Genomic DNA, 24,565 nt, shown 5'->3' on the forward strand with positions numbered 1-24,565 from the left:
CAGTTGACGTGAGGCTGGTTATAGTCGTTATCCATCCACCAAAACAGTGGATAGTCTGGGGGCAGGAATATTGTGCTTGGTAGTAAGCGATGCCCCAGCCCCATGAATTTGTCATATAGGGCTGGTTTCTTCCCCAAATCTGAAAATTTCTGAGCATTATGTGACCTCCCCGCCCCCCAAGAGTTTCAGAGGACAGCGTGCACACCTGTATTCAGTTCTGGTTTCCCTTCTCTATAAACTGATGACATCTGTGTAGGAAGCAACGTGGGGTAGGCGTGGGGACACGCAGCTGTGAACAGGGGGGCAAAGGTGGGCATTTTTGTGTACAGATGTGTGAATACGGGAAGCAGATCCCTGTGAACATCCAACACCTGGTAACATCGGCAAGCAGAGACGATTCAATTCAGAAGAGAGACAGAGACCACGAGAGGCTAGGGCATCAGGGGCATCTCTGAAGATAGCAGGTCTTCTGTCAGAGCCTGCCGCACCCAGCACCCAGCACCCAGCACAGGAAAGGGGGAGGGGTGGCAGTGACTGCCTGAGCGAAAAACAGCTACAATAGAGCTTCAACAGCATCAAAGGTCAGCCCGCCACCAGCTCGGGACGACTCCGAGAAGACCTGCCCTGGAGGCGCTAAGAAGAGACACCAGCGCCCAGCTGGGAAGGTGCCAGCTCCCCCCACCCTGCCTGCTGCCCCCCCCCCCCGAGGCCCGCAGTCAGCAGTTGGGGTGCAGGAAGAGCTCCCCCCAGGGCAGGAGTCATGGCCCGGCCACTTCCCTTCTGGCTGTGGGTTCTAGGGACCCTGGCGGGACTCTCAGCAACCCCAGGCCCCAAGAGCTGTCCGGAGAAGCACTACTGGACTCAAGAAGGATGGTGTTGCCAGACGTGTGAACCAGGTAAGAGGGAGCCTTGCCAGGGGCCAGCTCCTTGGGGAGAGACAGGACCAGGCCTGGGACCAGAGGGAAGCAGGGAGGAACGCTGCAGAGGCCCAGAGGCAGCCCCTTGGAGAGGGCGGGGGAGTGGCTTTCCTGCGGCCTTGACCCTGGTACTCTGCTCACAGGAACGTTCCTGGTCAAAGACTGCGAGCAGCATGGAAAAGCGGCTCAATGCAATCCGTGTACACCGGGGGTCTCCTTCACGCCGGACCATCACAGCCGGCCCCACTGTGAGAGCTGCCGGCACTGTAACTCTGGTGAGGTGGGCCAGTGTTTGGGGGAGCAAGACGGAGAGCTGGGTGTGCAGAAGCAAGAAGGCTGCGGTGAGGGGGGAAGTCCGAGCTTCTGTGGCTTCAGTGGAGCCCATGGTGGGAACTGGGGTGCCCTGGGCAAGATGCGTTGATGTACAGGGAACGCTGCGATGAAGTGGTTCAGGGCAGGAGTGAGCAGAGTTTGATGGGCTGATGAGGAGGGGGTCAATGACTACGATCAATGCAAAACAGGAAGTGGCTTTGGGACCCTAGATTTCAGATGAGCAACTCACCCCCCATTCCTACCCGCTCCCCCACTGATGAATTGGTGGTGTTCTCAGAGGGCACATTTGTTCTGGAACTTGGAATACATCTTCCTAAGGACTTAACAGTACAAGCTAGTGGGCCACAACCTTTTTTTTTTTTTCCCTCCAAAAGCCAATTTAGGAAAGAGAATGTGTATGCAGCTTGAGTTTTATTTTGTGATTTCATCATTTTTACAATTAAGAAATGAAATAGCAGCTGCGTTGTGAACACTTTCATGCTTTCTCCATTTTAGCTAGAATTTTTGAAATGACGTATGTGCCAGTGTACTTAGATCAGTAGCTTGAAAGTGGTTCCTTTGAGCAGATATTCTCCAGTAGGACATGCTTAGGGGCTATTTAACTCAAGTACGATATTACTTGCCTGTAAATGCATTGAATCTGATTAGCTTTTTCAATACTGTTTTCTTTAAAATAAATACAAGGTTTTGCCACTGCAAAACAGTCAAGTGGTAACATCTGTAAAACACAAGAGGTATTCCTCAGTCTACTTACAAATAGGACTGTACATGGGTGTGTCTCTCTTCTTGGCCTAAACCCCCAGCAATATTGGCTTTTGGTTTTTTCAGCCAAAGTCCCCCAGCTCACTCTGCAGGCCCCACTGGAAGGCCTCTTCCCAGTACTGAGCCAGTCTAGCCCCCTTCACTACTCTCCCGCCCAGTGCAACCCACGATCCTCCTCGGTGAGGTTCAGCCCTTAGAGCCCCAAAGCACCCAGGCAGGACTGGCTGCAGGACTCAGGGGCGCTGGAAAGAAGTTGACTGTGTTTGGTCCCCTTGAACCTCAGTATTTCCATCTGTAAGATGGACGAGTGCCTGCAATCAGCGTGGGGTTCTGTGCACAGGTTATACACGGCGAAGAGAACTCCCAGGCTCCTGAAGGCTTCACTGAAAACAGTGGCACTTCACTCACTTCGACCAATCCCAGCCCCCTTTCTTTAACCCTTCCCACCCCTTTTGGCAGGTACCCTCCTGTATCTCCTTCACCTTTCCCACCCTTCCCCATGTCTACCACCACCATCCCCCTTTCCCCTTCAATGCTCTTCCCTTGCAGATCCTTGTCCCGGCTGGCTTACAATTCCTAGTAAGCCACAAGGAAAGCAAGTTGTAGTAGCGACTACAAGTCAGAATTCAGAAAGGAGATGCCACAGGGGCATAAAGATGAGAAGGAGTAAGGATAAGAAGAAATTCACACCCTTTCCTGACCAAAGGCATGTGCTAAGGAAACTGCTGATGGTAGTCTCCAGCATCCTCAGACATCCCTTTCCGTAGCCCCCTCTCGCCTGTGAGGGCGGCTTTCCCTGGGTCCCCATGAGTGCACTGCCCTAAGCAACACCCCCCCAGAGACTCCCACTCAGGCCTGGCCCACATCCGGGTGCCACCTTCCCCAGAATCACCCTTCTTTTCTTACCCCCAACCACCTGGGAGCCCAGCCCACGCAGTGCCCTTCCTACCCTCCTGCCCCAGGATCACTCATTGGCAGTCACTTAGCACCTGACCTCTACACTTGACTACAATCTCTATTTTAAAGGCAGAGGATGTCAGTACAGGTAAAACACCAATCTGAGATCACAGCAGTTCCCAATTGCTAGCAACTATAAACTACCCAAATGCTTGTTAACAGTAGAGGGATGGATATGTCATGGTGTAGCCACACCATGGAAAACTATGTGATGGTGAGAATGAATGATTTGCAGTCACACTCAACACTATGGCTCAGTCCCGCCAAGAGCTGAGTAAAAGCAGGCACAGATGAGCACACGCACAGGCTTCCTTCCACATACAGAGTTCAGAAACTGGCAAAATTAACTCCTGGTGTTAAGAGGTCCGGAAGTCAGTGGCTATTCTTGGTGGGAAGGATAGTGATAGTTTTAGTGACTAGAAACGAACAAGACTGGTCATCTTGTTTCTTAATATGGTGCTAGTTACACCAGAGAGTCCAATTTGCCCCAGTTCTCGTATGAGATGTTTGTGACCTGAATACCTCTCGGTCAGTATACTTCAGTAAGGAGTTACAAAAGCATCGGTGGGTGCGAGGGAAAATAATGCAAGCTATTTCAACTTCTGAACCATGAAGTTTCTAAAAGGTTCGAGGTGTTCTTGAATAACCATGACACTATCGGCAAAGACACTGGGTGACGGTGGAGGAGGGGCAGGCCTGGGTGGGATGGGGCAGGGAGGCAGGAATGCGAAGGGTAGCACATCCCTAGAGGTGGGCCTGGGATGGGGCTGGAGCGGGGATTAAGCCAGTGTACCCTGTGTGTTCCTTCCCCCTCCTCTGTCACCAGGTCTTCTCATTCGAAACTGCACCCTCACGGCTAACTCGGAGTGTGCCTGTCCCGAGGGCCAGCAGTGCAGGGACAAGGACTGTATGGAGTGTGATGGTCCAGCCCAGGCCCCAGGCCCACACCCAAAACCTTCCCACTCACCTTATGCTGAAGGTAAATTCCAGGTAACCCTTGGTCTGCTCACACCCCAACCAGCACCCCCTCTCCTATACCCAGCCTCACATAAGCTGCCTCCTATCACCCTGTCTCCACCTTCCCATTTCCCTCAGGGCCTCTCAGGCCTTCAGCCTTCCCCTGTGTCCTCCGGGGCCCCTGGCTGTTACCCAACTCGTCTGCTTTTCCAGAGATCCCAGAGGCCAGGACAGATCGGCACACTCAGACTCTGGCCAACTCCAGGTGGTTGCCGGCCCCAACCCTCTCGACCCACTGGTCACGTGAGTTTTCTCCCCACTCCCCACCCCAAGAGAGAGAGGAGAATGCATGCAGGAGGGTTCAGAAGGGAAAGAGAAAGTTGCTCAGTCCCGTCCAACTGTTTGCAGCCCCATGGACTGTAGCCCGCCAGCCTCCTCTGTCCATGGAATTCTCCAGGCAAGAACACTGGAGTGTGGAGCCATTCCCTTCTCCAGGGGATCTTCCCAATCCAGGGATCAAACTCAGGTCTCCCACATGGCAGACAGATTCTTTACTGTCTAAGCCCCCAGGGAAGCCCTCAGAAGGGAAGCCAGCCACAAAGCTCCTAGGAGCGGGGGCAAGAAGAGGAAGAAAGGACTTCCCTGGAAGTTGAGTGGTAAAGAATCCCCGCTTCCAATACAGGGGACTCGGGCCCGATCCCTGGTGGGAGAACTAAGATCCCACAAGCCACGGGGCAACCAAGATCTGACATAGCCAGAAATAAATAAAAAGAAGAAACAGAAGCAGAGTCCAGAGATTGGGAAAGGACATCGTCCAATGGTGGGGGTAGGGGAAGAAGATGGGGAAGGGGAGAGAAGGGGGCAGGAGGGCTGGGCTGAGGGGAATCAAGGGCTAGGCCCTCCCCCAAGCCCCTTCGTGACCCCTGCCTACCCCATCACAGCCCAAAGGTCCCTGTGCAGCGTGAACTGCATCCGCATCTTTGTGCTCCTCTCTGGAATGTTTCTTGCTTTCACCATAGTCGGAGCCCTGTTCCTCCATCAACAAAGAAAATTAAGTAAGAGATTAAGTAAGAGACAAAATACAGGTCCTGCACCCCACCCCGCCCCACCATCTCGGCTTTGCCACCCAATCCCAGAGGAACCTCTGGGCCTCTCCAGCTCTATCTTTACCAGCCTGTCGCCTCTCTTCCCCTCTACTCTGTTGGGGCCCTCCTGACAGCCTGCCTTCACTCACCCCTTCTCCCTTCACCTCTCCTCTGATTCTCCTCTGCAGATGCAGGAGGAAGTCCAGTGGCACCCGCAGAGCCTTGTCCTTACACCTGTCCCAGCGAGGAAGAGGGCAGTGCCATCCCCATTCAGGAGGATTACCGAAAACCAGAGCCTACTTCCTACTTCTGAGCCAGTGCTCCTCAGAGAAGGCCATCACTGCAATCAAGTCCTAGCCTCCACCTCACCCCACTGACCATCCAAGGAGATCAAGACAGGACACCTCGAATTTCAGCACCACCCTCTCATCCGGACCCTTTCCTGTGTGCAGACTTGAGAAACTATTGCTGCTCAGTCGCTAAGTCATGTCCAATTCTTTGTGACCCCACCGACTGCAGCACACCAGGCTCCCCTGTCCTTCACTATCTCCTGGAGTTTGCTCAATTCATGTCCATTGAGCCGGTGATGCTATCCAACTATCTCATCTTCTGTCACCCACTTCTCCTCCTACCCTCAATCTTTCCCAGCATCAGGATCTTTTCCAGTGAGTCGGCTCTTCACATCAAGTGGCCAAAGTACTGGTGCTTCAGCATCCATCCTTCCAATGAATATTTAGGGTTGATTTCCTTTAGGACCTACTGATTTGATCTCCTTGCTGTCCAAGGGACTCTCAAGAGTCTTCTCTAGCACCACAAGTCGAAAGCATCAATTCTTCAGTGCTCAACCTTCTTTATAATCCAACTCTCAAAACTGTACATGACTATTAGAAAAACCATAGCTCTGACTATACAGAACTTTGTTGACAAAGTGATGTCTCTGCTTTTTAATACAATGTCTAGATTTGTCACTGTTTGCTGTTGTCCCTAGTGGCTCAGATGGTAAAGAGTCTGCCTGCAATGCAGAGACCTGGGTTCGATTGCTGGGTCAGGAAGATCCCCTGGAGAAAGGAATGGCCACCCACTCCACTATTCTTGCCTGGAGAATTCCATGGATGGAAGAGCCTGGTGAGCTACAGTCCAGGGGTCACAAACAGTGGGACACAACAGAGTGACTAACACTTTCACAATTTCACTTTCACTTTCCTTCCAAGAAGCAAGCATCTTTTAATTTCAAGGCTGCAGTCACTGTTCACAAAGATTTTGGAGCCCAAGAAAATAAAATCTGCTCCTGTTTCCATTTTTTCCCCAACTATGAAGTGATAGGACCAGATGCCATGATCTTTGTTTTTTGAATGCTGAGTTTTAAGCCAGCTTTTTCACTCTCCTTTTTACCTTCATCAAGAGGTTTAGTTCCTCTTCACTTTCTTCCATTAGGGTGTTATCACATGCATACCTGAGGTATCAATATGCATACCTGTTGATACTTCTCCTGGCAATCTTGATTCCAGCTTGTGATTCATCCAACCTTGCACTTCACATGATGTACTCTGCATAGAAGTTAAATAAGCAGGGTGACAATATACAGCCTTGATGTACTCCTTTCCCAACTTTGAACCAGCCCATTGTTCTATGTTCTGTTCTAACTGCTACTGTTGTCTAACTTCCTGACCTGCATACAGATTTCTCAGGAGACAGGTAAGGCAGTCTGGCATTCCCATCTCTTTAAGAATTTTCCACAGTTTGTTGTAATCCACACAGTCAAAGGCTTTAGCATAGTCAATGAAGAAGAAGTAGATGCTTTTCTGGAATTCCCTTGCTTTTTTCTATGATCCAACAGATGTTGGCAATTTGTTCTCTGGTTCCTCTACCTTTTCTAAATCTACCTTACACATCTGGAAGTTCTTGGTTCACGTACTGCTGAAACTTCACTTGAAGGATTTTGAGCATTACCTTGCTAGCATGCGAAATGAGTACAATTGTACAGTAGTATGAACATTCTTTGGCATTGCCTTTCTTCTAGATTGAAGTTAAACTGATCTTTTCTAGTCCTGTGGACATTGCTAAGTTTTTCAAATCTTCTGGCATACTGAGTGCAGCACTTTAACAGCATCATCTTTTTAGGATTTTAAACAGCTCAGCTGGAATTCCATCACCTCCCCCCTAGTTTTTGCTCATACTAATGCTTACTAAGGCCCACTTGGCTTCACACTCCAGAATGTCTAGCTTTAGGAGAGTGACCACGTCATTGTGGTGATCCAAGTCCTTAAGACCTTTTCTGTACAGTTCTTTTGTGTATTCTTGCCGCCTCTTCTTAATCTCTTCTGCTTCTGTTTGTTAGGTCCTTGCCATTTCTGTCCTTTATTGTGCCCATCTTTGCATGAAATGTTCCCTTGTTATCTCCAATTTTCTTGAACAGATCTCTAGTGTTTCCCATTCTATAGTTTTCCTCCATTTCTTCGCATTGTTCACTTAAGGCTTTCTTATCTCTCCTTGCTATTCTCTGGAACTCTGCATTCAAGAGGGACGAGTAGTGGGAATCTATCCTGTGTGCCTTTTCCAGACAGGGTGGGTCAGCTGCAGCCCTGAGCTGCAACGGGGCTGGGGCTCCAGGCAGAAAGCATTCTGCCTTCATAAGGCCCACGTGCTGTATCTTTGGTCCAGAAATCTGGTGAAATAATGCTGAGAGAACAGCATCGAAACATGTACATTATCAAGTGTGAAACAGATCGCCAGTCCAGGTTGGATGCATGAGACAAGTGCTCGGGGCTGGTGCACTGGGATGACCCAGAGGGATGGGATGGGGAGGGAGGTGGGAGGGGGGGTTCAGGATGGGGAACACATGTAAATCCATGGCTGACTCATATCAATGTATGGCAAAAGCCACTACAATTAAAAAAAAAAAAATGACAAAACACAGCGTGGGTAGCTCTCCAGCTCTGAACTCAATCTCCCAACACAGGCCACGCCCACTCCCCGCGCAGCCCCGCCCAACCTGCGAGCGGCCCCGCCCACCCTGAGCGCATGTTACGCCCACCCTACGATCTGAGGGCGGAGCTTTCTTCGGCGCAGACGCGCTGGGGCCCCGGAGGGGGGGGGGGGGTGTGGCGGGGCTGGCAGGTAGGGCACCGACGGGAAGAGGGAGAAGGTCCCAGCTGCTGAGGAGCCTTCCCATCAGTCCCTTCCCTCCTCCGACCTGCCTCCGTTCCCGTACTCTCTCTCCGCTTTCTTGGGGCTGATCGGAAGCAAAAGGGCAAAGGGGCACACGCAGCAGAGTCAGGTCCTGAAATCACCGGGGGATTTCTTTTGCGGGCGAGAAGGTGAAAAGGAAGAACAGTGACCAGACTCTGGCTCCAGCACCAATGGCTTCAGCCAGCGGCTAAGGCAGCCGCGATGACACTTTCTCAAAGTGAAAGCGAAAGTCGAGTAGGCGGAGAGGACTGAGGGGCCAGGCGGCCGACCAGGCTGGGGTGTTTGGAGCCCCTTCTCCAGCCGACCCCTGACCAGCGCGGGGACTGAAGAAGGGCGGCGGGGAGGAGGGCCCGAGAGCAGCCCCCATGGGCGCCGAGGGGTGGTGCCTATTGCTGTGCTTGGCTTTCTCCAGCGCGGCAAACGTCGGTGAGTCCGGTGGACAGGCTGGTAGGGTGCGTTGGGCTCAAGAAGCATCAGGTAGTCACCCTCCCCGAGGTCCCAGAGAGAGTAAGGGGCCAGGAATGGCTTCCAAGGGCCCTCTAAGCCCAACAAGAGGAAGGTTCGGCGGCTGGTAACGGAGAGAACCAATTTTGCTGGGGAGGGAGGCTAAGAACTCCGCGGAAAGGGCCAAACCAAGGAACGAGGGGCCTTCTCGGTAATACCGCAAAACCAACAGACCCTGGGGACTAACTGGGAAGTTGAGAGGCTGCCAACGTCCAACAATCGAGTTCATCTTCTCTCCCAAGGCAGCTTTGCTCATTCGTTTCCTTTTGCTGAGAGTTCCTTTGATGGAAGAGAGAGCTTTTCATGGGTTGTTGGAAATAAGAGTTTCATAAATCCCTCTGGAGCAAGGGAAATCCAGGACTTGAAATAATTTACACCAAGAAGTGCGTACCTGGAGAGCAGGTGCTGCTCAGAAAGCTGCTTTAGGGTAAAACAGGAGAGTAGCTAGGGACCAGTAAGATTAACCCTTGATGACTTGGCAGTTTTGAGCAGGGAGTAAGTATAGGAGTAACTTTCTGAGCAAGAGGGTGCTCACACCAGCCTGTTCCCTGCAGCAGAAAGGCAATGGCAGGCAGTGGACGTGGTCCTGGACTGCTTCCTGATGCAAGAAGGTGGGCACCATGGAGGGTTTGCCAGCAGTGAGAACATGATGAAGGCCGTGCTGGTGCTGAGGCAGGTACCAGTGCCAGATGATGGCTCCCTGGAAGGCCTCACGAATTTCCAAGTGGATACACTGGCCAAGGACGACCCACTCATTACTTTCGAGGCCTCAGGTACTAGCCCTCCACCCTGTGCCCCAGTCCTTCTGGGCTCCCTCCAGTTCCTGAGTCTGGTTCCCAAGTAGACCCGCCCACACTGGCTTCCCATCAGCCCAGGTATTCTCTACCCAACTCCGTATCTGTGCTGCCCTCTTCTCTCCACAGTGAACCGGGTACAGATTCCCCAGGCCGAGGCCCTGCTCCACGCCGACTGCAGCGGGAAGGAGGTGACCTGTGAGATCTCCCGCTATTTCCTCCAGGCCAGGCCAGAGGCCACCGTGGAGATGGCAGCCTGGTTCATCACCAACGTGCAGGTATCTGGAGGGGGACCTGGTGTCTCCATGGTGATGAAGACTCTTGAGGATGCTGAGAATGAGGCTATCTTGCATCCCACACTGAAACTGCCCCTAAGCCCCCAGGGGACGGTGCGGACTGCAGGTGAGAAAATGAAAAGTAGCAGAAAGTTTTGATTTTTTTTAAAGGGGCCAGAGATGGGGGACTAGTAGGAGAAGGGAGGGGACAAGACCACCTCCATGCACATCAGTCATCTCAGGGGGTTCCCTAGGCCTCAGTCTGTTCTTCCCAAAGACCCCAAAGGGGGATGATTTTCACCTGGTCGGGTGACCTGAGGACTTAAGACATGTTATACTCTATTCACATGTGCTGTCCACAGCTGCCTTCGTGAGCTGAGTACCAGCCTCTCCCAGGGAGCAGCTAGCCTGATCTGGTGCTTCAAGATGAGAGTGGAACACAGGCCCACAGAATTTGTTCATTATCTCTCTCTCTTTTAATTTATTTATTTGGCTGTGCCAGGTCTTAGTTGTAGCATGTAGGACCTAGTTCCCCAATCAGGGATGGAACCCAGGCCCCCTGCATTGGGAGTGTGGAGTCGTACCCACTGGACCACCAGGGAAGTCCCCCTGGATGTTTCTGAGTCCTGGCTGCTGTCTTGTAGATGTCCCACCACTTGGAGTTGTCTTTTTTTTCCTCATTAGACTGAAGTTCAGCATGTTTGGCTCAGATTTCACCACCATGTGCTTTTTTAAGCTCTGACTTCTTTAGCCTTCTCAGCAGCCTTGCCCTAAGCACATGAACATGGCAACACTGAGTAGCTTGCCCTAGGTCACAGAGCCAGTAAGTGGAAGAACCAGGCTTCCAAAAGCTTTGCCGGCTGCTCCAGGAGTTCCTTCCTACCTGAGGCTCCACGGTAACCCATACTTTTGCATGTGTAATTTGTCTAGTCCATAACTTTCATCAGATTGTGCAGGGGGTAAGTGACTCCAAAATGGTGAAGAGTACCACATGTGCACGCTGCCTCTCAACACGCCCCGGGTGTGCCACAGCTCAGGGGTCAGGTGGCCTCAAGGAGGGAGCAGCCCACAATCACCCCTCTTTCTCCCTGGTAGCTCAGATGGTAAAGAATCCACCTGCAATGCAGGAGACCAGGGTTTGATCCCTGGGTCAGGAAGATCCCCCAGAGAAGGGAATGGCAACCCATTCCAGTATTCTTGCCTGGAGAATCCCATGGACAGAGGAGTCTAGCAGGCTTATAGTCCATGGGGTCTCAAAGAGTCAGACACGACTGAGTGACTAACACTTTTCACTTTCTCCCACAGTGGAGTTCCAGGTGACCACACAGACGCCATCCCTGAATTTCCTGCTGGGGTCCACAGCCTCCCTACACTGTGGCTACTCCGTGGCACCTGGTTTGGACGTTACCAGCGTGGAGTGGCGGCTGCAGCATAAGGGCAGTGGCCGGCTGGTATACCACTGGACCACGGGGCAGGGGCAGGCCAAGCGGGAGGGTGCCACCCTGGAGCCCGAGCAGCTGCTCACAGCTGGAGATGCCTCCCTCACACTACCCAGCCTCACTCTACAGGATGAGGGGGCCTACATCTGCCAGATCACCACCTCCCTGTTCCGAGCTCAACAGGTCATCCAGCTCTACATCCAAGGTAAGGCCAGGGTCAGTGACGCTGCAGAGAGGGAAAGGAATATGCCTATGAGAGTATTTTCCCGAATGGGATCAAACACAAGGGCACTTTGCTGAGAGGCGGACTGCATTCCCACAACCTGAGTGCCTTCTCCATCCTAGAAGCATGGATGGCATCAGATTGAGTTTCCCATCAGGCTCTCGGAGAATTCCATTCAGTTTCCCATCAGGCTCTAGGATAATTCCACTGAGAAGTGTCCCGGCCCAAGATCCTGCTGCCCTGCCCCAGCTGGCTATCTCCGGTCACCCCAGTCCTTCTGGACCACGTCCTAAGGAGGAGCAGCAGCAAACCCAGGAGGGGCTGTGGGAGCGGTCTTGACAGGAAGGATTGTTTCTTTTTCTTTTGATTAATTTTTAAAAATTTTTGTTTCTTTTTATTTATTATTGATGGCTGTGCTGGGTCCCTGGGCTTTCCTCTAGTTGCCCTCCACAGGTCTCTCTTTGTGGTGGCTTCTCTTGTTGCAGAGCACAGGCTCCAGGGCATGCGAACTTCAGTAGTTGTAGCTTGTGGGCTCAATAGTTGTGGTTCCCAGGCTCTAGAGCAAGAGCTCACTAGATGTGGCTCATGGGCTTAGTTGCTCCGTGGCATGGGGGATCTTTCCAGACTAGGGATCGAACCCGTGTCTCCTGCATTGGCAGGTGGATTCTTTACCACTGACCCACCAGAGAGGGTGCCCCCCCTGCCCCCGGGGAGGACTGTTTCAAAGCTTCCCTCGTAGCTCAGCTGGTAAAGAATCCACCTTCAACACAGGAGGCCCCAGTTCGATTCCTGGGTCGGGAAGATCTGCTAGAGAAGGGATAGGCCACCCACTCCAATATTCTGGCCTGGAGAATTCCATGGACTGTATAGTCCATGGAGTCGCAAAGAATCAGTTACGTTACCTTACATTCGCATTTAAAATCACTGGCAATCCCACTTCTGGGCATACACACTGAGGAAACCAGATCTGAAAGAGACACGTGCACCCCAGCATTCATCACAGCACTGTTTATAATAGCCAGGACACGGAAGCAACCTAGATGCCCATCAGTAGACGAATGGATAAGGAAGCTGTGGTACACATACACCATGGAACATTACTCAGCCATTAAAAAGAATTCATTTGAATCAGTTCTAATGAGATGGAAGAAACTGGAGCCCATTATACAGAGTGAAGTAAGCCAGAAAGATAAACACCAATACAGTATACTAACACATATATATGGAATTTAGAAAGATGGTAACGATAACCCTATATGCAAAACAGAAAAAGAGACACAGATATACAGAACAGACTTTTGGACTCTGTGGGAAAAGGCGAGGGTGGGATGTTTCGAGAGAACAGCATCAAAACATGTATATTATCTATGGTGAAACAGATCACCAGCCCAGGCTGGATGCATGAGACAAGTGCTCGGGCCTGGTGCACTGGGAAGACCCAGAGGAATCGGGTGGAGAGGGAGGTAGGAAGGGGGATCGGGATGGGGAATACATGTAAATCCATGGCTGATTCATGTCAATGTATGACAAAAACCACTATAATATTGTAAAGTAATTAGCCTCCAACTAATAAAAATAAATGAAAAAAAAAAAAAAGAAAACTAAAAAAAAAAAAAATTAAAAAAATAAAATCACTGGCTGACAGTGATGCTAAGAAGCAAGCCAACCTCTAGCTGGTTTTGCTGTTGTTTTTCAGTGACCTGTGGGAATCATGCCCCTTTATGTCCTGCCTCCAGGATGTACCCCGCACCTCACTGCGTAGAAGCCTTCCACCCCCACAACCTGCTCTCATGCTCAGCAGGAAGAGAAGGCGCCAGGCTCCTCTGCTGTCCCGGTGATCCCTGTGGGATTTGATCGCTCCTCCTTTCTTCCAGCTCCCCCCAAAGTACGACTGAGCTTGGTGAACGCAGCCCCACCAGCCATCCTCATCTGCAGTGTTGCTGGCTACTACCCCCTGGATGTGTCTGTGACCTGGACCCGGGAGGAGCAGGGTGGATCCCCGGCCCCCATCTCTGGCGCCTCCCTCTCCAGCCTCCGGCAGAGCCCAGCCGGCACCTACAGCATCTCCTCCTCCCTGATGGCAGAGCCTGGCCCTGCGGGAGCCACTTACACCTGCCAGGTCACCCATGTCTCCCTGGAGGAACCCCTGGGGGCCCACACCTGGGTTGCCCCACCAGGTATGATAGTGCTCTCCTTTCCCCACCTCCACACCTGTGCTCAGGTCTCCTGTCCTCTGGTCTAGTTCTGCTTCCCACGGTCTCAGCTGCTGCTTTCCCAAGGTGGCAGCCTCCAGAGGTCCAACCACATGTCCCCCGAGTCTTTTATTATCCCCTGAGTCCTGGGGTAGCAGGCACTGCTGAGAGCTGGAGACCAGGGCTGAGCAGTCCCTCATCCTGCCCTCGAGGAGCTGGAGGGACAGACTAGGCCATCAGGGCAGATGACCCCCCCGGGGGTAGGGGGAGGCCTTCGAGGCTCAGAGGGCCAGGAACACCAGGACAGAAGGAACGCACATGTGACGGCCTCATTATAGAACAGCCTAAAAGAACCCGGGGGCCTGCACTGCTAGGGGCAAAGGCGTGTGGGGAAGGGGGCTGTGGCCACGAAGCTTGAGAGGTGCTTGTATTTATTCAGGACTGAGCCAGCACTGCGCTGAGCACTCAGACATGAGCCAGCACACATTCTCATGGCTCCCATTTTAGAGATGAGTAACGGACTACAGTCCAGAGGGTCGCAAAGAGTCGGACACAACTGAAGCGACATAGCGCACAGACATAACGGGCACTTACAGATGTCTAGTCAAGGTTGTTGCCTAGGAAATGGTAAAACCGAAAACATGAACAATAGATCGCCTGGTTTCTCTATAGCTCTAACCCCCCTGCTGCTATTGGTGGGCAAATAACAACAGGCTTCCAGCTGAACTTTATCCTGAAGCCACAGAATGTCATCGAAAGGTCTTTTTTGTTTTTAATGTTTGGGGATATTGAAAAGTTTATTTTTTGAACATTGATACTTTTATTTTTTAACTGGAGGAAAATTGCTTTACAATGTCACATGGAAAGGTCTTATGCCATAAAGAGTTTGCATCTTGAAATGCATTACTTGGTGGCTTGCGAGGCCATAAGCTTCCCTGAAGTTTATGGGATTTTACCTCAGCTTACATCACTCTTGAGAGTCCCTTGGATTGCAAGGAGATCCAACCAGTCCATCCTGAAGAAGATAAGTCCTGGGTGTTCATTGGAAGGACTGATGCTGAAGCTGAAACTCCAATACTTTGGCCACCTCATGTGAAGAGTTGACTCATTGGAAAAGACCCTGATGCTGGGAGGGATTGGGGGCAGGAGGAGAAGGGGACGACAGAGGATGAGATGGCTGGATGGCATCACCGACTGGAAAACTCCAGGAGTTTGTGAAGGACAGGGACGCCTGGCGTGCTGCGATTCATGGGGTCGCAAAGAGTCAGACACGACTGAGAGACTGAACTGAACTGAACATCGCTCCCCAGTTATTTACAAAATTGCAGCTTAACTGTCAACAGCTTTGTTCAGTCGCTAGGTTGTGTCCGACTCTTTGTGACCCCATGGACTGCAGCACGCCAGGCTTCCCTGTCCATCAGCAACTCCCGGAGCTTGCTCAAACTCAATGTCCATCGAGTCGGTGATGCCATCCAACCATCTTATCCTCTGTCACCCCCTTCTCCTCCCGCGCTCCATCTTTCCCAGCATCAGGGTCAACTGCTAACCTAAACTAAATCTCTCTTGTAAGACAGTTTGGAAAACTGTTGTCACGAGGTAGGAAGAGATAGAGGATTCTGTGTGGAATAACAGGTGGACATCCACCCCCTGCAGTTCCCAGCGCCCCATGTGCCTGGTCCCTGGGTGAGGGCACGAGAGCAGCTGATAGGAGCTCCTCAGCCAGGGACACACACACACACACACACAGAGCATGCTCTGTCCTTCCTGTATGCACACGCTGTGGGTGAGGGTTCAGGATGCTTCTTGCCACTGATTTCCCTCCACACCTCTGTCAGCTGCAGAGCAGAAGTCAGCCCTGGGAGTCCTTCTGGCCAGCATCCTCTTCTTCCTGACCCTGCTGTTCCTCGGGCTGCAGAGACGCCAAGGTAAGAAAGCGCCTGGGCACCATAGGTTCCATCCCTGACTGCCCTCAGAGATCAAATGCTCTGAGCACCGCCAAGCCCAGACCAGGAATAAAGCCAGCCCAACCCCAGCTCTTGGGGTTACCCCACTGACAGCAATCTCGTTCCCTCCTGTTTCCTCCTAGCTACCTCACCAAGGTCTCCCCAAACCTTGAGGCACTCTGGGTAGCTGCTCTCCTGCCTTAAATGTAAAAGATTCACATTCTCCCAGAAGGACTCTGAGCCGAGTCCCAGACTCCAAAAGGCCCCAAGTAAACTAAAAAGAAGGCACAGATCACTGACTCTGGATTTCTGCAGGCCCCTGCCCTCCTTCACTGTGCACCCTGGACTGATATACCAAGGCAGAGAGCGTGGAGAGGTGGCAGGGTGGCAGGAAGGCAGAGGTCTGGATGGAGCTTGAGACCTGAGCCAGCTTGGAGGTTAGACGTGTGGTGCTGGAAAAGATGCCAGAAAAAAAAATTCAGAAAGGATCAGGGGAAGGACAATGGGACAGGGTGGGAATTGGACAAACACACAGTCACTGAACTCTGTCCAAATAAAAGCCCCTCGTGTCCTTGGAAGCAAAGCTTCTCCACTTCCCTGTCTTTTCCCACTTGGGGCCCCGCCTCCCAGGCTTGCTACTGTACCTGCCAAGTGTCCGAGATGTGAAACAGAGACCCTCAGAGGTGGCCCCCAGGGCCCTGTCTCAGCTGCTCTGTGTAACGCTGAGCTGTGGTTAAGCTCCTGCCCCTTTGGATGGCTGCTGGATATTTTAGGACTCTACATGCCACTCACCCCCTCAGCTGCAGGGGAGAGATTGCTCCTTTTAGTCATTTCTAAAACGGGTCTGGTCAGTACACTGGACTTGACAGCAGATGGCTGTGCGTGAGGGTCGTGGGGAGCAGAGCGCGTCCCCCAGGGCCTGGCTCAGGACCTAGGGGGAGATGGTGGCAGCTGTCTGAGAAGACCTGCAGGTGTCTGTCGGTGAGATGCCACTCAGCTTCCTGCCACGGGTTCCTGTCACTCACACCTGGAAGAGCCGCCGGGTGGCATCAGGCATGAAGGCTGAGAGCAGAGACCACTTCCTCTGCCAACGCCCAGACCTTTCATCTCGAGAAGACGATGGCACACGTCAGCCATCCTTCCGGCCCAAAGCACCGTGGGAAGGGAACCAAAGAGAAACACCACCCTCCGCCCCGCCGAGGTCACTCCAAGCCCAAACAACAGTCGAGTCGCTTCAGTGGTAGGAAGCTGTATTTTTTGGCCTTTGTTCAGAATACAGGAAATTGGTGAATATGCCACATGCCTTTGATGGAAGTACATCTGTGATTATTCTGTACGTGGAGGAGAGTGGGGTTAGGAAAAAAGACAGAGAGGTGATGACACACACACAGTGGAGACCCCGCACCGTCTCACGGCAAACCGAGGAGGGGCTGTGGGCTTCGGCTTCACGTGGCCGCCAAGCCCCAGCTGCATATGTGCCCATACACATGGGTGTGGGGTGCGGGGGTGGGGACAGCGAAGACACAGAAGAGGGGACAGGCGGGCTGAGAAAGAGAGTAGGAGGGCTGCGTCCCCAGAAGCACAGAGCCAACTACCTCTGGGACAGACAGGCAGAACCCAGAAGTGATTTCCTGTGACGGGGCGGCCCAGGAGGGCGGGTTTGCTCCAGGCTTGGGACACAGCGAGGCCAGTGGTGGTTCTTCTCCGGCGGAGACCCCCTGCGTTAGGCAAGGGGAGCCCAGGGGAGAGTGGAGGCCTTCGAGGGGGGCCGTGAGGAGGGCACACTGACTGCCTTCATCCAGCTCTTCCGTCCCACCCTGGGGCAGGACGAGGGGAAGGTGGGGTCGGGGCGGAGGGAGAGGCAGGGAGGTTGTGCATAGTGAAATGCTACTGCATGGAGGGCCAGCCAGCCCAGCCTGGCCCCCTGCCGCCTCCCGCTGGCAGACGGCTGGACGGGAGGCATGAGGGGACCTGGTGGGCCCTCCGCCTCTCACAGCTGGTCTGGCCCACTCAGTGCCTTTCCTGAGGCCCAGCCCTAGCCCCTGAGACAGGCCGCGCAACCCTGTCCTCAGGTCCCACTGTCTGTGGGATCACACAGAGTAGTGGGGAGGGGAGGAGGCAGTGTGGAGTCCAGGTGGACGGGGTGCTCTGGGAGGGGAACGAACTGTGGCAAGAACAGAGGCCACTCTAGGTGGGGAGGCCCCGAGGCAACACAGGACCCACAAGCAGGCCTGTCTGTTGACATCCACCTCAACCCTGGGGCTGGGTTGCTGCAGGCACTGGGCTCCCTCAGCACTCAAGGCACGGCCGGGCCCCCTTTGTCTTTAGCAAGTTCACTGGGGGTGCACTGGGGGTAAGGACTCCCCAAGGGTCCAGGGCTCCTCACCTCCAGCCCCTCCTCCTCCATCAACAGGAGAGAGCAACAGGAACCTCAGAACAAGAGGGTGAGAAGTGACTTCCTCCAGGCTTATTATTTTCAGGTTAGGCCCTGGACTTGCTGTGTCTCTATAACCCACAGGCATCCTCTCTTTATCTATGCCAGTAAAATTCAGTGACAGTCTCAAACTCTGGCTAATGAAATTATTTGACGCCCTCATGAACAACACAGAAGGATGCAGAAAACATGGACAAGTGCCCCCTCCAGGTGTGAGCTGGCGGGACTGCTTCCAGGATGGGAATGGGAGTCCTGGCATTTTTTCGCTATGAATATGTATCCTCCAGGTCGCTGGAGGACAAAGTAAAAGGTGGTAAGATCCCTGAAGACAGAAAATATTAAGACTAACGGATGGGACATCCCTCTGAAAAACAGGCTTGACTTTCTTAAGGCATCCTGCACCAGGCCCAGGCTGGACTGCAGGCCTGGTCCAGGCTCCCCTCCAAGGCCTGGCCCAAGAGAAGAACTCCAGGTGAGGGACATTCTCCCAGCTGTCCCCAGCCTCCTCCTGCCAGCGGCCTGGCCTTTCCTGGCAACACCACCAGCAGAAGCCTCTTCTCCTCCCCCCAGTTCTGGCCCCTTCTTGGGCAGGTCACCTCAGCTCCATCCCTTCCTCGGCCCTCCGCCTCCAACCCTCTGGGGAACTTGAGAGAGCGTGACGGGGGAGGAAGGAGATGCCTGCTGTTGTTTACCAGGCAGTTACCTCAAGACTGCACCATGAGCAGCATTTCCAGTGTCGTGGGACCGCGTGCAAATGAAAGCAACAAAAGAGGAGGAGTGGGCAATGGCGAAGCAGGGCTGGGGTGGAGGAAGGCGGATGGGGTAGCGCCGGGGAGAGACGGAGGGAGAGAGGGACATGAGTTCAGATGGCCGGGGGGAACAGGGACGGGGCGGCACATTCTCAAGCAAAAAAGTAGACTGGACACAGGAATCGGGAGGTCCCGGATGGCAAAGAGAGAGAGACAGGAGACAACAAGAGGGCACATGACATCAGGTTACTAGACACCACGTGTGGCTGCAGGAGTCCCATCCCCACGGTCACCCTCCAACCCATGCCGGTGACAAGAGCACAGCCCCACTTCCTCAGAACAGGAGGGACCACTGTCCCCCACAGTCCTGCAGAGGGAAGGCTTGTCCACCCAGGAAGCCCCTTCTGCCCTCCCACACCCAATGATGACCCTCCCCGCCGCCCTGGCAGCGATCTGATCTCCGTACCTCGGTCAGAGCAGCCCCACTCCCCAGGCAGGCAGGCAGGCAGGCAGGGCTGGGAGGAGACTCCAGGACCTTCCCACCTCTTCACCCCACCAGCAACCTCAGCGATACTTACTTACAATAACTACCACGATGATGGCGCAGATGGCTCCCAGCATGATCATCATCTGGTGGGGGAACATGGACAAAGAGTGAGCCCTTGGGTTCGGGGAAGGAGGGAAGGAGCCCAGGGCTGGGGACACGAGAGCAACACCGTCCCAGTCCTGGGAAACAGTGGAAGAAGCCACATGGCCCCCAGGACAGCTGGAAGCCTCCCAACCCCCTGTGTACCACCCCACCCCCCCATCAGACAGTAGCCCCTCCACCACAGCTGGAGCTTCTCAAAAACGTCAGATCATCCGCAGCCTTCTCCTTTTCCCCTCTTCCTGTAACTTGGAGGCTTTCAAAGGAACATCATAGGAGATGCAAACTTTGAACCTTTAGTCATCTGGTTCATTGTTCATCATAAAATGTTCAGCTCATTCCCCAAGAGCTGCAGGTGTTTAAATATGTATCTACCCCAGCCATTGTGTCAACATTGGTGTGTCTCCGGAAGGGACAGGTAAGAATTTTGCAGGGGTCCTCTGGGAAAAAGCAGCTTGACTAACCCCTCCAGACTCCTCAAGGTCTCCAGGGCCCCCAGTGAGTGGTTCTGAGTACTCTAGCGTACCCTGGTGGCCAGCTCAGGTAATGCAGCTTAGTAAGGCGGCTTCCAGATTTCCTCCCAGGAGAGGAGCCAGCAGAGGATGTGGAATCATTCTACATTCCACAGAGGATGTGGAACCTGAGGGTTTTCCTGCCTCCTGTGCATTGAAATAATGGGGAAATATTATGGGGAGGGGACGGGGACATTCACCTTGCAGTTTTTCCACCAGTACTTCCTCTTTAGCTTGGCAGCGCTGCTCTCAAATTGTGATGCACCTGCCTGCAGGGCGTCGGCTCGGTCATCCAGCTCTGACAGCTTCTGGTCCCTCTCTAGGACCTTGTCCACGTTTACACGCATGATGTCCACCACCTGAGCAGGGCATGGGAACACAGAGCGGCTAAGCTCCCCCCTAGCTGGGGAGAGCACTCCAAGGCTGCCCTGCCTCCCAGAGCCGTGAGCTGCCCCTCTACATAAAGAGAAGTTTCCAGACTCCCATGATTTGGAAACTCTCGGAGAAAAAGCTATCCACCTACCTCCTCCACTTGTGCCTGGGTCTGCTGTAGTCGTCTGTTACTGGTCATATTAGGAGGAGGGCCAGGGGGACCCCCACCTGGGGCAGCCCCTTCTGCCCCTTCAGTGGGTGGCTGAGCTGGAGCAGACCTTTGGAGAGAAGGGCACAGAGTGCATGAGACAAGAAAGGAATCCCGAGCATTCTCACCACACAGCACCAAGGCGGTGGTAATAATAAGGTTATAGGCAAATAGGAGGGGTCTAGCTCCTTGGCAATGCCAAGTGGGGAGACACGATACAGAGACACAAGGCAAAAAATGAAAGATCTTGCAACTGATGGGGCCCAGTGACACGCTGGGTGGAGGGTGGCATTAAGAGCTCTCATCTGGGCTGTCCTCTGACCCAAACTCAAACGCATACTCTGGCACGATGGCTACAGGGACAAATGGACCAGCCGTAGCCTAAATGTTATTTCTCTGCTTCCCAGAACTCAACCTGGAAAACTCCAATCCAGGTTAGGAGAATTATATGCAAAAAAACTAAACCTTCAGGACAAGCTTTGGAGAAGGAAATGGCAACCCACTCCAGTAGCCTTGCCTGGAAAATTCCATGGACAGAGGAGCCTGGTGGGCTACAGTCCATGGGGTTGCAAAGAGTCAGACATCACTGAGCGACTGAACTAGCAGTCAGGACAAGCATACAGACTAACAGCTCTTTCCTTTTTTTTGCAAAGGCTGAATATAAAAATAAAGGCCAAGCAGACAGACTCTGTTGAAGGGGAGTCAGTTATTGGTATGTTTCACATAGTGATTACAGTATGTCATGGCCACTGTAGGACGACTTGGAGAATCACCAAAGGCCTCCGTAGTTGGAGTGAGTCAGAACTGTTTGCTTGCTTCATTTTTTGGCAGAGAAGGTTGGGGGTTCACTTAGAACCGGGGCCCAAAGCAATTGTGTTAATTGTGAGACTGTTCCAAGAGCCTAGGCAGGAAACAAAAATACTAGACACAGTCCTCAGTGTATAGGCATCAGGGACGTTCTGTTCCTTCTTTTTCTAGATTTGGCATCAAGTCTAGGAAACTCTCCTAGTTCTTTATGTCCCAAAGAGAAATCTTGGTTTACATTGAATATATACAGAGACCATTCTCTTTCTCCCTTAGCCTTAGGGTGGGGGAATAATCTAGCATGAAAAAAGTGAGTGTTAGTCACTCAGTTGTATCCAACTCTTTGCAACCCCATGGATTGTAGCCCTCCAGGCTTCTCTCTCCATGGGATTTCCCAGGCAAGAATACTGGAGTGGGTTGCCATTCCTTTCTCCAGGGGATCTTCCCAAATCAGGGATCGAACCCAGGTCTCCTGCATTGCAGGCAGACTCTTTACCATCTGAGCCACCAAGGAATCCTCATCAAGCATGGAGTCCTCCAAATAAATCCCGCTCCATGTCTCCCAACACATGGAAGCTAAATTCACGTCCTAAAGAATTTTCAAAAGTCTAACTTAAGGCGTGAGCTGTTCTCTGCCAAGGAAGAACTCACAGGTAGGAGAGAAATTGCTCAAATTTGTTGGAGAAGAGAAATTACAAGAACTCCTCAAACAGAAGCAGAATCTCACAAAGCACACCTCATCAAAGCAGTCCAAGAGTAAATGTACTATGGATGAACCATCACAAAGTCACCAAAAAGGAAAAGCCTTGACTATTCACAATAGAACTAATACCCAGAAGTTCCTCCTCTCTAAGTAAATTTCAGTCTAAAGAGACAGAGAATAACCCCTCAGAAAGGTTATTTTAGCAGATTACACCTGACTCATCCCAGTTAAAAGAAGTGTTTTCCCATTTCCCTTTAAGGCACAAAAGAGGCAAAGGAAAGATACGGAGCTCTGGAAGCCACTAGACTCCTCTGCTACTACTGAGCTAAGCAATCTAGTTCTCTGATGAAAGTGGAAAATTCAGTGAGTAGGAAGCAGCCGGTGTTTGGTCTTGGAAGTGGTCCAGGCTGGTGGCACCAATGACAAGATTAAGGTCAGAGACCTCGTGACACCCTTCTAGTCACTATGCTTTCCTCACCTCCTTCCTTCATCCCACATGGATGCTACTGGGAACCAGTCAGCAAAGAAGGCTCCCCCTGCCCAAAATGAAAACCCAGAGCATCCTGGGGCTTGGCCAAAACACGTAAACTACCAGATACAGTTAAAACTGTAGAAATCAAACACAAATAGTTACAAAGCTTTGGAAGGGACCATTTCACTTACTACTTGTTGGGAGTTGGGAACACGCAGGAGTAACATATCCAAGGCTAATTATAAGCCTTATGTAACATAAGTACATCTTTCCCTTTTTTTGTCACCAAGAGAAGCAACATGAATACATCTAGGACCAGGGCAGGACTCTGTGCAAGAACCGAAGTTCTTCCACTTGTCTAGCTATATAGCTCTCCCTTAGGATCTTGAGATGGGGATGACCATGACCAGATGACTAAATTGATTATTAGAGACTAAACATAATGTGTTAAGGGAAGGTGGAGGTGCAGGGGTGGTCCTCAGCTCTGTTTCTCTTCCGAATACTTGGCTAAGGCTCACTGACAGGAAAACAGCTCCTCTACGGGTGGCTTTGGGATGAATGGCTGCTCGGAATCGCATACCACTGCCCCTGGAGTCCTTGTGAGCTGCTCACCAGAGAACTGGCAGACAAGTTTCTGGAGCTTTGCTCACTACCAAGAGGCGGCTGCTCATCGCGATCGGGTTGAGGGGTGTACCCAAATGCAGACGCTGCAGAGCAACCCAAGCAACTAACTGGCAGGTGCACTTCTGTCCTTCCAGAAGCCCTAAGTGCCGCCTTGATCAGTGACAAGAAAGAGCCTCGAGCCCCTCTCGGGTGTCTCCACGCCCCACCTTCGCCGGAGACCCGGCTGAGGAGTCCCGCAGGCGAGAGGAGAGGGGGCAGTGAATGTGGGACCCCCGCTCCCCGGCCGCGCCCGTGCGGTGCCGGCTGCGGCTAGTGCAGGAATGGGGTGCTGCCTCCCCTCCCGGGGGGATGGCCCGGCCCGGGGGCGGCGCGCAGCGGTGGTTCCCCGCGCCGCCGCAGCTGCTGCAATGCGCCATTTTCGGTCCCGCAGAGTCCGGCGCTGGGGTGAGAGTTGCCAACGAGGTGTCGCGCCCCCCACATCAGAGTCAACTCACATGTCACCGAGAGAAGGATGAGAGGACCGTTTCCTCTCCGGAGGCTGCGGCTAGACACCCGATCGGGAAACGCTGCGGTGAAGCCGCCCGCACCTTCGAGCTCCGCGTCTGGCTGCCCACCAGAGCTCTAACTGCGGTGGAACTTACTGCAGTTGCCGCGCCGGCCCCAGTCTTTATCAGTGCTGGCCACGCCCCCCGGATCAAGCTGACAACCCTGCAGTCCAATCCATGCCCAGGACGGGCGCTAGTCCCCGAAGCGAAGGCCGGACAAGGCCTAGAGTGCCCGCCCCTTAACATTAGCCAATCGCAGCTCTCTTCTCATTCTGATTCGGGAAAGGAGCTGCACCGGGAGGATCTGACCAATACAACTCTGGCTTGCTTACCTGTCTAACTAAGCGAAGGGGTGGGGTGGAACTCGGCGCCAACCCTTTGGAAAGGCGGCTCCAGTAGTTTGAATTGGACCTTATTTTGGTGCCTCCCAGCCAATCGCTGAGCAGTTCCTCGCGTCCGGGACCGCCCACGGCCCGGCCTCCAGCCAATCACGCAGCTTCCTCCGACAGCGATGGGCGGGCCCCCGGCTCTCCCAGGACCAGGACTCCCAAGCCCTGGGAGCTGCGGGTGTTCGGCGATCAAGGCAGGGCCCAGGTACCCGCACCCTGCCGATCTACACCTCATCTCCTTGCCTTTGACAGACAGCTCTGAGGAGGCTGAATTCATCAAGGCAGAGCCGCAGGCTCCCGGCGCCAAAGTAAATACCAGAGCTCCTGTCATCCGATCTACACAACCAACAAGCCCCTCACGCAACGTAAATTTGACTCCCTCTTCCCCAAACCTACGCCTCCTATCCATCCCAGGTAGTTTACCACGTCGACTCCGTTACCCAAACCAGAAACCTGGAAACTATCTTAGATTGCCTCCCCGTTCATCTTCACCTGTCTTCTAACAGTTTACCAAGTTCTCCTTCTTAGTATTTCAAG

The 24,565-nt window shown here is 52.9% G+C and overlaps 3 protein-coding genes across 9 annotated transcripts; 2 read left to right on the forward strand and 1 right to left on the reverse strand.

Moving 5' to 3' along the window:
• Window positions 1-292: 292 nt before the first annotated feature.
• Window positions 293-5,979, forward strand: CD27 (CD27 molecule). 6 transcript variants are annotated; one of them, XM_043440591.1, is made up of 6 exons: window positions 293-896; window positions 1,061-1,192; window positions 3,796-3,948; window positions 4,140-4,229; window positions 4,868-4,981; window positions 5,200-5,979. In XM_043440591.1, the coding sequence occupies exons 1-6, from the start codon at window positions 761-763 to the stop codon at window positions 5,322-5,324; spliced, it is 750 nt and encodes a 249-aa protein (XP_043296526.1). In that variant the 5' UTR covers window positions 293-760; the 3' UTR covers window positions 5,325-5,979. The 6 variants fall into 6 exon arrangements, with proteins under 6 accessions (XP_043296526.1, XP_043296524.1, XP_043296525.1 ...); XM_043440589.1 differs by having other exon boundaries at window positions 4,868-4,993; window positions 5,200-5,603; XM_043440590.1 differs by having other exon boundaries at window positions 4,868-4,993; window positions 5,206-5,603.
• A 2,115-nt stretch (window positions 5,980-8,094) lies between these two features.
• Window positions 8,095-16,868, forward strand: TAPBPL (TAP binding protein like). Of its 2 annotated transcripts, none has more exons than XM_043440609.1 (7): window positions 8,095-8,626; window positions 9,259-9,477; window positions 9,628-9,900; window positions 11,079-11,417; window positions 13,310-13,612; window positions 15,463-15,552; window positions 15,714-16,868. In XM_043440609.1, the coding sequence occupies exons 1-7, from the start codon at window positions 8,566-8,568 to the stop codon at window positions 15,755-15,757; spliced, it is 1,329 nt and encodes a 442-aa protein (XP_043296544.1). In that variant the 5' UTR covers window positions 8,095-8,565; the 3' UTR covers window positions 15,758-16,868. The 2 variants fall into 2 exon arrangements, with proteins under 2 accessions (XP_043296544.1, XP_043296545.1); XM_043440610.1 differs by having other exon boundaries at window positions 9,262-9,477.
• Window positions 16,804-23,757, reverse strand: VAMP1 (vesicle associated membrane protein 1). Its single transcript, XM_043440611.1, has 5 exons — window positions 23,589-23,757; window positions 20,435-20,561; window positions 20,112-20,270; window positions 19,332-19,383; window positions 16,804-18,922 (listed from the first exon to the last, which is right to left on the reverse strand). Coding segments are annotated over exons 1-5 (357 nt in total). The 5' UTR covers window positions 23,591-23,757; the 3' UTR covers window positions 16,804-18,905.
• Window positions 23,758-24,565: the final 808 nt, after the last annotated feature.

The sequence above is a fragment of the Cervus canadensis genome, chromosome 21 (assembly GCF_019320065.1).
Source record: "Cervus canadensis isolate Bull #8, Minnesota chromosome 21, ASM1932006v1, whole genome shotgun sequence".
Lineage (NCBI taxonomy): Eukaryota > Metazoa > Chordata > Mammalia > Artiodactyla > Cervidae > Cervus > Cervus canadensis.